This window comes from Gossypium hirsutum, chromosome A02 (genome assembly GCF_007990345.1).
Source record: "Gossypium hirsutum isolate 1008001.06 chromosome A02, Gossypium_hirsutum_v2.1, whole genome shotgun sequence".
NCBI lineage: Eukaryota > Viridiplantae > Streptophyta > Magnoliopsida > Malvales > Malvaceae > Gossypium > Gossypium hirsutum.
The window spans coordinates 54,747,943-54,764,306 of record NC_053425.1 but is presented as its reverse complement, the minus strand read 5'-3'; the positions used below and the strand labels follow the sequence as shown (position 1 = coordinate 54,764,306).

Below are 16,364 nucleotides of genomic sequence, written 5' to 3'. Positions count from 1 at the left end.
ATAAGGCGTGATCTTAAATATAATTAAGTCTTCTATAGTTTTCTCATATATTTAATAGTTTTTCACTACACAAAACTTTGAGGGGTATCCCTTCATAGGCATACACTCTCATGGGCACACTATTTCTTTACTAAGAAACATCCCAAGATAAAACCTAAGATTCTACGTGTGGGGATACACTATGCACTAGGATTTAATTCGCTAAAATTCTAGAAAGTGGCAAGCTATACTACAATAGCGCGCATAATGGGGTAACCTTCACCATTATTCGCCTTTTTCTTGGATTTTCCAAATTTAGGGTGTTACACAAGGAGTGGTGGCACACCTTAGGGAATTTAAGGTTTGCCGCCTCTCTCATATATACAGACCTATTGAGTCTTTTGTGTATTGGGTACAATTATATTTGATTTCTGGATTTTTTATCAATCCCTTATAATTTATCCAACTTAATAACTATTTTTTATTTACCAAAATATTATTTATTTAATTAATTTTAATCAATTAAATTAATTTTTCTCAAGTAAATTATTTTTTGAACCCAATTCTAATTCTGTTAAAGTCATGGCAACTTTATCGTATTAGAATCTATGAGAAAATTAGTTTAATTACTAATTAATTTAATTCTCACCTTGAGCTTCAATTATTTAATTAAAATCAATTCAATAATAATTTAAAATTTTTAACTTAATTTCCAAGTCATCTTTTGTACTTAGTGAAAAAAACGCATTTACTGTCGATAGTGATACATGTGATTCATTTCTCTTAGTTATCGTTTCCATTCATTCCATAGTCATTGGTTCTACATTCAATTCATTTTGTGTTTTCTTGTGCTAGTGGAGAGACCAATTGGACATATTTAATTAGGACTCAAATATTTTTTAATTAAGTTTTTGTTGTTCGCCTATTAATTACAATATTATTTAATCATGGAGTCATTCCACTATAATATCATGATTGAATTATCCCTTATTATATATCATTATGAAAGTTACTTATTAAATACTCGTATAATGATCATGTAGGATTAATCTCCTTAGGATAAACTTTGTTCTCCCAATATGATCTTATTTTATCTCATGGTTTCCATTGCATTTTCTGACATGGAAAAAGTCTATTACTAACAAATAATAATTAAATTATTTTTCTTATGACATTTGACTCGTGGCACATTCCTATTTCATCAATCATGGTGTCAATAAGAGGGTATCATATTCCACTATTATGGAATGGTGCTACAAATGCAGAAATCAGATACCCAACGTACTAATTTTTAGTTCTTTACCTATTTGAACTCAGGCTTTTAATACGTTAAAGTACAAGAGTCATGCATATATAGTCCATCATCCACTTAAGATTAAGGTATACCACACCATGAATGTCACAAGTGAATAACTCCATAAATAGATTTAGGATAAATTCAACTTAGGTCTTGTCCGATGTATTGTTAATCCAAACAATCACATCTATGTTTCGATCTTTTGATAGTCATTTGCTTCGATACCGAAGACAAGATATCTCCACAATGAGACTTGATAGACGACATAATAGTCTTTCAATCAACTTGCTCAATTTGGATTAGACTACGGACTATTTAGATTATCTACTAATGTAAGTTGTCTTCTCCTATTATGATCCGACCACATAATACAACTTAATATTAGTTAAACATTAGATAATCAATAAGTCAATATTTGCTTACATTTTGTTTTGCATGCAAAAACTGTTGAAGACAAATACAAATCATATTAATGTGTATTGTAATTTTATTTAAACCAATTCGTTCGAAAAATTACAAGTACAAAATGATGAATAAACTACACATAGGGCACTAGATCCTAACAACTTGCATATTAATAGTCAATGAAAATTAAAGTGAAACTTGCACATCTCCTACAGTAAATCACCGCAATTTTCAAGGACTTTTTGCAATTCTTGTAGCTCAATCAAGGATTTTTTAGGTTCACTTCTCCAACTTGGATTAGCACATCGGGAAGTTAGGTAATTACAATCAAATTTAGAACTCAAAAGAATTTCAATCCACATGTACTAGTGTAAAACTAAATGAATATCATTCAAATTAAGCTTAAGCCATTTCATCTCATTTTCTTGAGTTTCAATCCTTACTTTTCCATTGAACCACTTTTTAGCGGCCATGTTTATTGTCATAAATAAGGCTCTTGTATCCCCAACTGTCAAATTAGAGTTATCCTTTTCACTAGAAACATGCTGTAGAATAAAATGCAATTATATTGTGGAAAATTTGTAATGACATGTTTTCCTATGTTACCTAGACTTAGGACATGAGTGTCGGACTTGTCAAGTCCCAAAACATCAAATACGGGGACACTATCCAAATTTTGGGCAAGAGTACCTAGATTTTATTATGGATTTTATTATAATACCAATTTTTAATGAAAAAGGGACCAAATTTGTTTTGTTAATGATTTTATGTGGATTTAAAAGAAATAACAACTATTTTTTAATAATTATTAATTTTGGTTATCACAATCTTTTATGATATTTAAAATAATATATAATATTTAAATTTATTAATATATAATATTTGATGTAATAACATTTTTAATAATAATTTGGAATTGATTTATACCAAACAAAAACTATTAATAAAGATATTTAAAATACACGTAATTTCTTTTTACTTTTTAGGTTTTTTTTTCTCGTAGACTCTCCTTCCCTCGTATATATATCATGCTCCAATTATATAGATTACATATGCAAAGTTTGGCTTAAATTTCAAAAAAAAAAATTAACTATTATTTTATGTAAAAAATTTCAATTGTTAAATATATATTAATATATACAATATTTCAAATCAATGCGATAGAAATATCAATTTGATTTCAAAATTTACATGAGTGATAAATACAAAATATTTTAAGAAATCAAAGAGCTAGATTGTTAAATTATTAAATATATAAAAAATTATGGAATGATGTAAAATCATTTAAGGTTGATTCAATCCATATGGCACATTTGGTACTACCAATTAATGCCATGTATATACTTAATTATTAAGTATTTCCAATATATTTTCCCAAAACACGTTGTTACATATGTTTATTTATTACTAGTAAAATCGTTATATAAACAAAATTTCATAAATTACGTTTAATTTATCAAATATTGCATCGCAATCAATTTAGCGCAATTTAGGGAAAATTACTTTATCAATTTTCAATTATTAAAAAAATAATATTGCACCACAATTATAGTAAAATACTTTCCATAAATTTTAATATAACTCATTTAAGACAATTTAAATGTAATTGATAGGACGAAAGAAATGAGTGCAAGTTAAGGAAAACCTAAACGTTTAATATTGCAAAATCATTATTGGTAATTGCGATATTTAACACAATTTGTATAGATATTTCCATAAATACATCAATATATATTTTATCATTATAAAATATTTCTTTAAATATGTTAATTGCCAAAATACTTTTATTTTTCACAATTTTTTATAATTTTTATTGAAAATATGGTAAAGCTTTTAATTTTTATAATTAACAAGAAAACTATAAATATTAAGCATTAAAAATGTTAATTTACCTTTTTATAACAGTAAAAAATAGTTCTAACCGCAAAGTTAGAAAGGACCTTTACTGATTTTATCACCCCTAGATGAGGTGAAAATTGTATGTAACAAATTTTAGAAAATGGATATAGTAATAATAATAAAATTTCAATGACCTCTAATTACACACTATTTTTTTTTTCATTTTTTTGAAGTCTTTTCTCTTTCTTCTATCATCATCTTCCTCCTACCATCGTCCCTCCTCTCACTCGTCTCTTCAAAACAATTTCTTTTCTTCTCTTCTCATCTCAGTTCTCACCCACCGCAGTGACAGCTGGCTTTTGCCAGATCTGACCCGTATCACATGTTGGATTCATGCCGGATCATGTCTACGTAGGTACTGCACCCAAATTGCCGAGTCCGGGTAATGAAGATGTTGAACATATTACTCGGCTAGCTTTCTTCATACACTAGTTTCTTTTTGAAAGAAAAAAAGATGTCGTAGTTGCGCATCAATAATGAGTGCATATAAATTTGCAGGATATCCTATACGAAGAGTTATCAATTTAATAAGCCACTTCAAATTTTGAGCATTGTGCACTCACAAGCAGCCTCATTCCAAAAATTGATACCACAATCATTATAAGAAAACTTCTTCACTCTGACAACTAAAAGGCTTAAAACCAGTAAAATATTCAAGAATTGAAGTCGAAACATATGGCAAAGTAAAAGAAGCATAAAAAGATTTCACTAAAATGTAAGTTTGCTATAGAAAAGTCCTCAAGAATTCAAGGAAGCTCACCTAGGTGTCCACAAATACTCCTCGCTGATTTCTGATTTAATTGATCAAAGCTTTAATTCTAAGGAGAAACTTATAAAACCCAATACTATAAACAAACCGGGTAATTAACAGCAAAAAAGATAGCTCCCAGATGCAATTTTGAATATGCACTATATGACCGTCCATGCAAGTGCAGGCAAGTCTGGATGTGCATGAGCAAGCACTGTAGTTGTAACAATGAATATAGGGAGAAAATCCAAATATAACAAAAACTGAGAACATAAGTAGAGGCCTAAAGATAAGAAAGATGGGCTAGAGAAATTACAGTTCAAAACAAAGTTAATTCATTAATGTAATGAAAAACTTTACTACAGAGAAACTGTGCGTCTGTAAAGTACTTCATCATCACTCTCAGCTTCCTCATCTGACACAACGTCACTTCCCGGTAGCTCCAATTTCCCACCCATACAGAATGAAGGTCCTAAGCTTTCTGATTCAATATAATCACCCTGCAATCTCTCTTCAAATCTCTGGTCACTACAATTCAGAAACCAGTTCAGTGAGCACCTAATCCCCTTGCTTTGTAACTTGGTGTACCTGGGTTTGATTCTACATTCCAAGCTATAAGTAAAGTATTCTGGAAACTCCACAAGCTCTTTGACCGGCCTCCCCATCTCACTTTTGAAGTAATAATAGCTTTTCTTCATGAGCTCAACTCGTAGTGCAACCAATTGGGGACATTTCATAACCATAATTGCCACATCCTCTAATGGCAGTCCCCGCCCCAAAAGAAACTCTATAGGCTTCATAATAACATGTTGATTTAGGCTTGCAATCTGTGGCATCTTCTCTATAATACAAGCAAACCCATCTGGGTCAATCTTGAGCTTCAGATTGAAGAAATACTGCTGTGAAGACAACTTAGCTTTCAGAGGTAACCCAAGAATTTGTGGATACTGTGCAATAACTGAAGCAATTGCTTCCCTCCGAATTCCAAAACTAATCAAGCAATCAACATTCAGCTTAACAGTTTCTTCAAGATCATAACCAAGTATATATGCCCGTTTCTCCAACATTCTAGCCAAAATCTTCTTTGGCAATCCCAAGGAAAACAAGTAATCAACAAGCGGCTTAATAACAGTCCCAACTCTCATACCTAGAAAATATGGATATTGTGTCACCATAGGACCAATATCTCTAGGACTAACTCCTATGCTCACCAAGTAAGCAACCGAAGTACTCATAGTACCTTCAAGTTTAAACCCCAACAGTTCTGGATACTTCTGTAGAACATATCCAATATCTTGCTTCTCAACATCAAGCCCCCTAAGAAACTTAATAACAGGACCAAGCTCAACAACCACACTTGTGTGCAAAACCTGCGGATAGTTCTTAACAAACTCCCCTAGTTTTGACTTTGGAATCCCGACTTTTTCCAAGTAACCTAATACAGGTATCATGTTTTTACGCACACTGCAGCCAAGCATTAAAGGGTATTCGTTGATATCATCAATAGTTAATCCAAGTTTCTGTAAAAACTGGACACGCTCAGACATCACTTTTACAGTAGAGGGTAATTCTAGATTCTCTAATTCATCAGGGATAATTCCTAAGGTCTTAAGATAATCACAGATTTTGACACGGTTCACTAGCTTCTCTTTTTTGCCTTGAACAACACCCCAAGTGACAGAGGGCATCTGGTACTCGGGGAACTTGGTGGATTGAGTTGAATATTGGGAAACCCCAAAAACCCTTGAAGGTTTTTGTATTTGAGCACATGGGTTTTGGTGGGTTTTGTGTTTTGGGCACCAGGGATGAAAGATATGTAGATTTTTTATGAGCTTTAAGAGTTTTTGCCTTCTGAGAACGGCTGATGAGTTCATTCCAAAGATCAGACTTTTCGGGGAAAAAAGGAACGACCGATTTCTAATTTAATAAAAAGTATTAATACTCGTAAAGAAGAGAAGCAAAGAGGCTGGCTTTGGCTTACCTCAAATTGCAGGGACAAATGGAGATAACTCAAGCGGAAGAAAACACCCAAGGTTCTCTTTCTGAAAAAATGCGTTTGCTTCTTTGATAACTCAGCTGTTTGATTCTTTGATCTTCTTCCTCCTCTCTGCGTTGGATCGTTCAGTACTCAGTCTCAGTTCTAGACGACATCGTAGTGGTTCTAATGAAAAGCCAAAGCCTAACCCTTTAATTTTAGGTGTAATTTTTAAATCATCCCTATACTATGCGTTTTTAGAGGATCTAGTACCTCGATTTTATTTCAATATTTTTAATTTCTCTACTTCGCAGAACACGATTTCTCAGTCCTCCTACCAATTGTTCCCGTTCTCACGGTTCAAAACATTTCACTTCGCCCTTTATTTTTTCAGCAAAATTTGTATTAATATGTGAGAAATTTATTAAATTTAATCAATTTTGTTAATTTTTAAATCTAAAAAATCGACTTGTGATGATACATTAGGTTTACCAAATCTACCATTAGAGCAAGGATTGGAAAATGTTTTAAGTTTGAAAAATCAGTTAACTTGCAATGTATATTTTAATGGGATCCAAGCATTTTTGAGTCAAGATGTCTGTTGACTGATTAATAATTTATCTCTTAACTTCGAATCACACTTTGAGTCGTCTTATTTCAAGTTTGAGAGCTCATGCTATGATTGTTTTAGTGAATATTGCGCAAGCAGAAAATTCTGAACGTAGATATTACAAAAATTACAAATTATGGACTTTGATTTGTATTTAAATTATATTGGGTTCAATTTTGAGGCTTATTTTTCTTATTATATATAAGCTTAATATTGTATTTATTAAATTTTATAATTTATTTATTTTATATTTTATTGAAACACCCTTTACCCGTATTCGACACCAGAACAAGGTACGAGGCATTATCGGACGTAAACACAAGCAAACATACATTCCAAGTTGTAAATTTGGCACCAAATTAAAACTTTTTAACAATCAATCACATCGTCCCAAAAAAGGAGCCTACGAGGCCCAAAACATGCTTTGGAAGTGATTCGTGACTAAACCGAGAACTTTAGAAATTTTTACAACACTTAGAAAATTTTTGCTAAGACAAGGGTCACACGCCCGTGTGGCTTGGGACACGCCCGTGTGGGCAGGTCGTGTGGTCACACACGCCCATGTCCCTAACCCGTGTAACTCTCTATTTGTCACCCAAAGGCAAATTGAAGTCACACGACTAAGGCACACACCCGTGCCCTGAGGCCATGTCCTTCACATGGCTAAGGCACATGCCCGTGTCTCTGTCAGTGTGCTCAATTCTGAGCATTCTGTTTTGCAACAATTTAGGTGTAGGGGATACATAGTAGGATCACACGCCCATGGGGCTGACCGTGTGACACACACGACATAGACACACGCCCGTGTGTCTACCCGTGTGGACAAAAACAAGGCTATTTACCAAGCCATTTTGCCACCCTCACTTGCACACATATACACCACATTACATGGCACTAATTTAAGCATGTAAAAGCAACCAAACAATCACAACCAAGACAATAACATGTCATTCTCATACCATTATTAAACATGCTTAAAACACCAACCTTTCCACATTCACAAAGGACATTAATACGAATATACTCATATTCCTCATCTCATCAATAGATCACAATTCCAAGCATTACACAATCATGCCATAAATTACATTTCCAAACATATCACATTCACCAAGCATACCATGATCATATCACCACAGACATTGACACATATATGAATATACTTAGGCTGACAACCACGTTAGCCAATATAAGCCAACTTACTTGGCCAAATAGCAAAACAAGCCTTTGACGATTACTAGCCATTAAATTGGCTAAAATCATATGACACATATAACCAAATAGCTAAGTCCCTATACTTGTCATAAATTCAAAATACTTGGATTCATCAATACCCAAAATGATAGCTTGATAGTGTGATAGAATCTCCGGCGACCTCCAACTCGAGGTAGCTTCACGGCACTCAAAAACATAGGAAAGGAGGGGGTAAGTTATATAGCTTAGTAAGTCCATATGAAAATAATAAGCAACTCTTACCAATCAATTACCAAGTTTAACAATATAAACATAAGGTAATATAAATTGCTATAAATCTCACAGTTATAATTTATTCAATCACATTGTTTGCTCTATCAATTTGCAAGCATAATTTAATATATTTTGACCTTAGCCTAACAACCATAATCTTTCCATTACACATATTACCAAAATCAACCAATCATTTCAACCTCATAATAAACATACACATAAATTATGAGTATTCACATATCAAACATATATTTTAACATCTTTCATTTGTTTAGAGCTCATATTTTCCCACAATCATTTTAATAGGAAATTATGCCAACCTTTCCTTTTTCTCTTATCCAATACATCACAATTTGTGGGAATCAAACATATTATGCTATAACTCAATTTTGGCCCGATAGCCAATCACACAATCGCCAACCGAATTTATTATGTATTTCGTACAACACAAGTATAGATCAATAATCACAAGGCTTTCACAAAAACGTTCTCATAGAAACCATGAACTCGCAATATCATGAAGTCAATGCTTATAAACTTTATGTACATACTTGTACCCATTTCGCAACATAGTCACATACTTTGTCATCTTTGACATACTCTTCGGGTTACCCGTTGAACACTTGGAATACTATCGGATACACGGAAAGTCTTGCACATAAGTGCCACATATGTAGTCAATGCTACCTCATATCTTATAAAGAATTGGACTCGCACATGAGCTAATCACGGGCTTGCTCACACAAGCTATCAGTCAAGACGTAGCTACACGGGCTGCTCACACAAGCTTTCAAGTATCCGCAACACATGCCGGACTACCCAGCCACCGGTAGGACGTACATGACCAGCACCCGAATTCACATAAATCACATAACTTATGGTTTCCTAGTGACATGTCACTTCTATCCTAAACTATTCCTAAGGTTCAACCGGGATTTTTCTCATTGTCAAAACTTCGTTGAATATTTCCATAGAAACAATCATACAGTTTATGCAATATTAAGCATTAAATACACAATATAACATTGCATTATTTACAAACAAACTTACCTTGGCATAAAAATGGCGAAAAGGACCTAACCGTCAAATACTCATTTTTCCCTCGTTCTAACTCCGAACCTCATTTTTCTTGATCTATAATATCATATTAAACTTATTTAATCATTATATTATTCAAATCAGCCCAAATTCTCATTATGGAAAAAATTACATTTTTGCCCCTAAAGATTCACATTTTTACCTTTTAGTTCCTAGGCTCGTAAAATGAAATGTACTCAAATTCTTCAATACCCAAGCTAGCCGAACCTTATACATGCTTATAGCAGCCCAAAATTTTATTTTATTCACATTTTAACACCCATTTTTTAACTTTTTTACAAATAAGTCCTTTTTTGGCATTTTCACCGAAAATCACTTAGCAAAGTCGTTTATCATACACCAAACATACATTTTCTACCATTAGATATCAAAATACACAAATATACATCATGGGTAAAATTTTAGACCTTGATTATTTCTTAAATTAGTGGTAGAAATAGATAGATCATGTTACAAGGATTTTAAAAACGTAAAAATAACTAAAAAGGGGCTAGAACGGACTTACAATCGATCTTGGATGCTTGAAAAACCTAGCCATGGTTTCTCCTTGTGAAATTTGGCCATGGGGTAGAAGATGGACAAATTTTGGCTTTTAATTTGGCTTTTTAATTCATTTAATTACCAAATTACTAAAATGCCCTTAATGAAAACTTTAGAAACATACCTAACCATGTCCATTTTTGTCCAACAACTTAACAAATGGTCTAATTACCATATAAGGACCTCCAATATAAAATTTCATAACAATTAGACACCTCTAGCATGTAGAACTCAACTTTGCACTTTTTACAATTTAGTCTTTTTGACCAAATTGAGTGTCCAAATGTCAAAATTTTTAAACGCAATTTTCACGAAATCATTTTGTAAAACTGTAGACCATAAAAATATAATAAAAATAAATTTTTCTACGTCGGATTCGTGGTCCCGAAACCACTGCTCTGACTAGCTCTAAAATCGGACTGTTACATTTATAATATTTTTAAATGTTTTAACTTCTTTAAAAGTTTTTATGTTTCTTAATTGACAAGAAATTTAATTTAACTATAATTAAATTTTTTTAGCTAAATTAGAAGTTTAATTAAATTAAGAGTGTTATAGAAGATTAAAAAAAAAGGTGAACTGCAATCATGGTTACTCAATTATTAGTAAATTTTACACTTTGGTCACTCAATTATGAAATGTTACAATTTGATCATTCAACTATTTAAAATTGACCATTCAAGTCTCCCTTCTATCAACTTACTAATGGACGTCAACATGAGTCGTTAAGTCACTACTCCTCAAATATTCTGTCAATCACTCAATTATTAATAAGTTTTTTGTTCTTGTTCAACAATGAAAAGTTATAAAATGATTATTAATGTTACTGCTTTGTAATGGTCATTCATCTGTTAACTCAAAATGATGATGTGACACATTAAAATAACTAATTTGATTTTAGATTTTTTTAAAAAGTCAAAACAATCGAAAAAATCATAAAAAAATGTGAAAATACATAATTTATCACGAAATTAAAAAAAAATTAAAACTATAACTATACTTTTTTTTTGAAAATTCATAAAATTCTAAAAAATTAAAAATTTCCTAAAATTCTAAAAAAATATATCTAGTCATATATATGTACATTATAATTTTTCACAATTTTAAGTAAATATTAAGTAAATTTTGATAGGATTAGATAAATTTTAAAAATTTTAATATATATATCTAATAGAACAAGGTACACAAATCAATATTGCAACAAGTGGTGCATTCCTGTTTCTATTGTTTTTAAATAATTTATTTATTTTTCATTTTCTATTTAATTTCTATAACTTTAAAAAATATATTTATATTTTTAATTAAATTATCCTTTCAAAATATTTAATTTTAAAATATTTTTATATTTATATTTTGATATATATATATTCCTATAATTATATATATATTTTTTGGTGAAAGAAATACAAATCAAAAGCTAAAACATTAAGTGTAGTACATCCGAATGGGTCATCTATCAATCTTAACCTTATTCTTCTGTCACAGATTGTCTTAACTATTTATTCGCAATTTTATTGTAACAGCCAATTTTCAAGACCACAATTTCAATGAGTAAATTATTATTTTATTTTTTATTTAGTGTCTATGAGATTTTATTAAGGTCTTACTAAAATTTCGTTAAGAAGTTTTAATGTTTAAATGCTTAATTAAGTAAAAAAGACTAAATTATAAAAAGTGAAAAAGTTGAGTTCTAATAGTTAAGAGAGTCAAATGGCCTTATAAGTGAAAGTTAATGGACTTGAATGGTAATTATTCAATATATGTATAGTGGATGTACATGGATTTGGTATTATTGAAATTTTGATAAATTTTAAAGGGCAAAAGGGTTATTTAGTAAATAAAACTAAAATAACCTAAGAAATCATGTTCATCTTCATCATTTCATCCTATCTCCATCGAAAATCACCATGGAAAGAAGCTAGGGTATTTGGCCAAGCCCATTTCATTGCATGTAAGTGTATTCAAGCCCGTTTTTAATGATTTTTATGTTTTTGAGATCGTTGCAACTAGGTCCATCTAGTCTGTACCTTCATTTTTGAATCTATTAAAAGTTCTAGAAGTTACCATTGATGAATCTTGAATTTTTTTTATGATAACCATGTGTTTAAAGCTTTGATTGTAGTATTTGGTTGAATTGTGAATTTATTTTTGTTAGATTTTGATTTAAGTAAATTGTTAAAATGTCAAAATATCAAGGTTTGATAGTGAATTTGATGTACAATAGGTATTGTTAAAGGGCCTATAATATTCTCCTGTAACTTGATTGTAAGAAAATAGTCAATTTGATGGTTTTTGAGTTAGATGACTAAATTGCAAAAATTGTAAAAGTTTAGAGAAAATGTGTAATTAATGAGAAGTTAAGGGTTACTTATAATGAATGAAATGTGAAATATGTATGATATTTATTTATTGCATGTAATTATCATATAGATAAAAACTTGGATAAAAAAGATAATAACCGAGGAAAAGGGAAAATAGCAGATTAGTCCTTGCATGTTGGTCGAAATCAAATAGTAGGTAAGTTCATAGTGTTTCAATATGTAAGTAAGTTTCTAATTTGCATACTTATAATATAGTTCTTTAATTAAATATTCATAGATAATTATTGAATGATTGCACATACATGCCCTTGTTTGTACTTCAGTACCCCTGTTTGTACTTCAATACCCTTGATTGCACATATGTGCACCCCTATTTGTACTTTGGTACCCCTGAACACACTTACGTGGCCCTGTTTGTATTTTGGAACCTATGATTGCACTTTCGTGCCCTGGTTATAATCCAGTAAGCCTAGATCAAATATTATATGAGTTGTACTTAATGGTATTTAGATTAAGTGTTATACTACGTTCTTACTAAGCTTAGCTTATTAGTTTTTTTGATTGTTTTGTTGATAACCATCGTTGACACTTTGGAAGGATCATTCAACCGGCTCACACTATCCATTCGAGTTGGTAGTTTTTGTAACTCTTAGGGTAGTGGCATGTATTGTAACAGCCCGATTTAGGGCCAAAATAGAGCAGTGGTTTCGAAACCACGAATCCAAAGTTGAAAATTTTATGACTAGGTGTTTAATTTGATGTTTAGGACTAAATTGAAATAGGTGAAAAATGTGTGTTCTAGTTCATAAAGTACTTGATTGAAATGGGGGGTTTTAAGTAGAGGTCCTTAAATGGAAATTAGACCATTATACTTAATATGGACATGTAATATCCCGAATTAGGGCCTAATCGGAATAGTGGTTTCGTGACCACAAATCCGAGATAGAAATAATTATTTTATAATTATTTTGATGATTATGATATGATTGCATGATTGTGTGAAAATTTCGTGATGAAATTCTATGCCTAAAGTGCTTAAATTATGTTAGACAACTTGTACTACTCAATTTTAAGCAAAAACGAGTAAAAGGGCTTAATCGGTAAAAATACCTAATAGTCACAAGTACATGTTAGAGTGAGAATTTGATGTTGCCATAGAAGAGAAAAGTGATCAGCATGTTGTAAAACATAAGAATAAGGAATAAAGTTTAATCCCTAGCCTAGGGGCAAAAATGTAAATATGCAAAAGTTTAGGGGCAAAATTGTAATTTTGCCAAAATTTGAGTTAAGGATTAATTTGATAATGTGAGTATTAAATGAGCTAAATGTGTTATTTTAGATCAAGAAAGACGTGGAATCGACCTCAATCGAGGAAAAGAAAAGATTGTGGACTAAATTGCAAAATCTTTATATTTTGGTACCAAGGTAAGTTCATGTGTAAATGTAGTAACATAATTGTCATTTTAACCAATTTAATGTTGTTTATATGATATGATGCTGATTATTATCATGAAATATTATGCTTTGTGGTTATTGTTGAATAATATGTAATTATGTGAATTACTTGATGAGTATGAACTATCACCGAAGTACCGATTTCGATACTCTGTGGAAGACGGCAAAGATGTGTGATCGAGGAAAACGCCCGTTTGAACCTTAGGAATAGATTAGGATACAAGTGACATGTCACTAGGATGGTTGAGCATCCGAACTCGTTGAGTTGAATCTGAGTTCACTTATGGATGCGAATGTCCGAACTCGTTGAGTTGAGTCCGAGTTCACTTATGGATGCGAACGCCCGAGCTCGTTGAGTTGAGTCCGAGTTCACTTATGGGCAGGTTACATGGTAGCTTGATTACATATGAGGCTCTTATATGCAAATTATCCATGTATCCGAATTATATTCCGATGTGTTCAACGGGTAAAGTTTTACTCAAATGGAGGAATACTCGAGATGAAAAGAGACGTATTGGTAAGTGATGAGAAATGGATATTTTGGACAGGTATGTATTTAACCCTCGGATTGAGTGTTAATAACAACCACGATAAGGTAATAAGATGATGGAAAATGATTAAAAAATGTGATAAGTGTGTTGATGATATATGCTAATGTTGATTAGTTTGATTGTTTGTTATGTTATTTATTATTTACATATGAACTTACTAAGCATTTATGCTTACTCCCTCCTTCTTACTCATTGTAGTTTTGGACAAGCCAGTTCAGGAGTCGGGATAGGTCGAAGGCTCAGTCACACTATCAGGAAGATTTTTGGTAAATGGCTTGTAAATTTAAGTATGGCATGTATAGAAATATACTTATTTTGTGTAAATGATCTTATGATATGGTGACAGAATGGTTGAGAAAATATTTGATAATGATAAATTATGAAAATGGTAAGTTTAGATTATGTTTGATGTTAAGGAAAATTATTAAGATACTTAGTGCATAAAAACTCATAAGAGGGATGAAATTTGCCATAAACAGAATACTGCAGCAACACTGACGCGAGTTTGAAAATTTACTAAAAATCATAGAAATTGAATTTGGTGATGGACTACATATAAAATTGAGGATTATTATGTCTAGTTTCACATGAAACAAATGAAACAGATAAAGGAATTATATGTTAGAAGATATTTGAATTTTAGTGAAACAGGTTTATAGCAGTTTCTGAATCCCCTGTTCCTACTTTATAAATTCACCATAAATTTTAAAGATATAATTAGGTGGTGTATTTTATATCCTCAGAATCCTTATTGAGACTAGTTTTAGGAGAAATAAACCTCATAGTTATATGAATTTTGTACAGAGAGAAATGTGGTTCGTAGTAAACAGAGGTCAGACCAGTCAAGTCCTGAAACAAGGGTAACTTTAACTAATAAACTGTACGAATTGGCCCAACCAAAAATTTTATAAAAAAATTAGTAGATAGGTATATGAGTCTAGATTCAGGTAAAATTTACGGATCTTGATTTCGAGTTTCGTAACTCGAGATATGATTTTTCTTGTGACTGTGACGCAAGTAGCTTAAAAGCTGTGAATGTAGAAACAAATAATCCAAAGTTCTAAAAATGTTAAATTAAGCTTAGTAACACCTCATACTTGACTCCGGCGACGGTCTCGGGCGTGGGGGCGTTACATTTAGTGGTATCAGAGCAGGTTTAGTCGGTTCTCGGACTATGTGTTGTATGTACGGATTTTGCTATACATGCCATATGTATAAATTGTGATAGTGTGACGACTTCTGACCTTTTTAAATGATTTTTTTATAGTAAATGGATCCCGATCCAGCTGTGGCAGATGAAGTAGAGAGTAATGCGCCAGCCCTGGCTGAAGGGGTAGTGCCGACTGAAAACCCACCTCCTACTGTTGGTCAGGGAGGCGGAGAAAGGGGTCGGGAAGCCTTTCTCCAAATGATGAGTGCATGGTACACTGAGTTCGTTCGTATGAACCCAAATGTACAACCTCCCCCAGCTCCCCCAATTCCTCAACTTGTACCCCCGATGCCTTAAGGTATGGATCTGATGAAATTTCACAGAACTCCAGTTGATAGAATTCGCAAGCAAGGGGCCGAAGAATTTAAAGAAAATATTGATGATGATGCTGAGAGAGCAGAGTTCTGGCTTGAAAATTCAGTCCGGGTATTTGACGAATTATCTTGTACACCTGAAGAATGTTTGAAATGCGCTATATCTTTGTTGAGGGATTCAGCTTATAATTGGTGGAAGACTTTGATTTCGGTTGTACCGAAAGAGAAAATAACTTGGGAATTCTTTCAAGAAGAGTTTCGGAAGAAATATATTAGTGAAAGATTTATTGATCAGAAGCGTAAAGAATTTCTTGAGCTGAAGCAAGGTAATATGACGGTTACAGAATATGAAAGAGAGTTTGTTCGATTAAGTAAGTATGCCAGAGAGTATGTTCCTACAGAGGCCAAGATGTGCCGACGATTTGAAGACGGGCTCAACGAAGACATCAAGGTATTTGTTGGAATTCTTGAATTAAAAGAAATGGTAGTATTGGT

General features: G+C 32.1%; 1 protein-coding gene and 1 long non-coding RNA gene across 2 annotated transcripts; both read right to left on the bottom strand.

Annotated features, from left to right (window-relative positions):
• Window positions 1-3,599: 3,599 nt before the first annotated feature.
• Window positions 3,600-6,626, bottom strand: LOC121208492 (uncharacterized). The gene is made up of 2 exons (XR_005903578.1): window positions 6,310-6,626; window positions 3,600-4,084 (listed from the first exon to the last, which is right to left on the bottom strand). It is a non-coding gene; the product is annotated as an uncharacterized lncRNA (long non-coding RNA).
• LOC107952083 (transcription termination factor MTERF4, chloroplastic) lies at window positions 4,257-6,315 on the bottom strand. The gene has a single exon (XM_016887328.2). It carries the CDS (start codon window positions 6,200-6,202, stop codon window positions 4,688-4,690), a length of 1,515 nt encoding a protein of 504 aa, XP_016742817.1. The 5' UTR covers window positions 6,203-6,315; the 3' UTR covers window positions 4,257-4,687.
• Window positions 6,627-16,364: the final 9,738 nt, after the last annotated feature.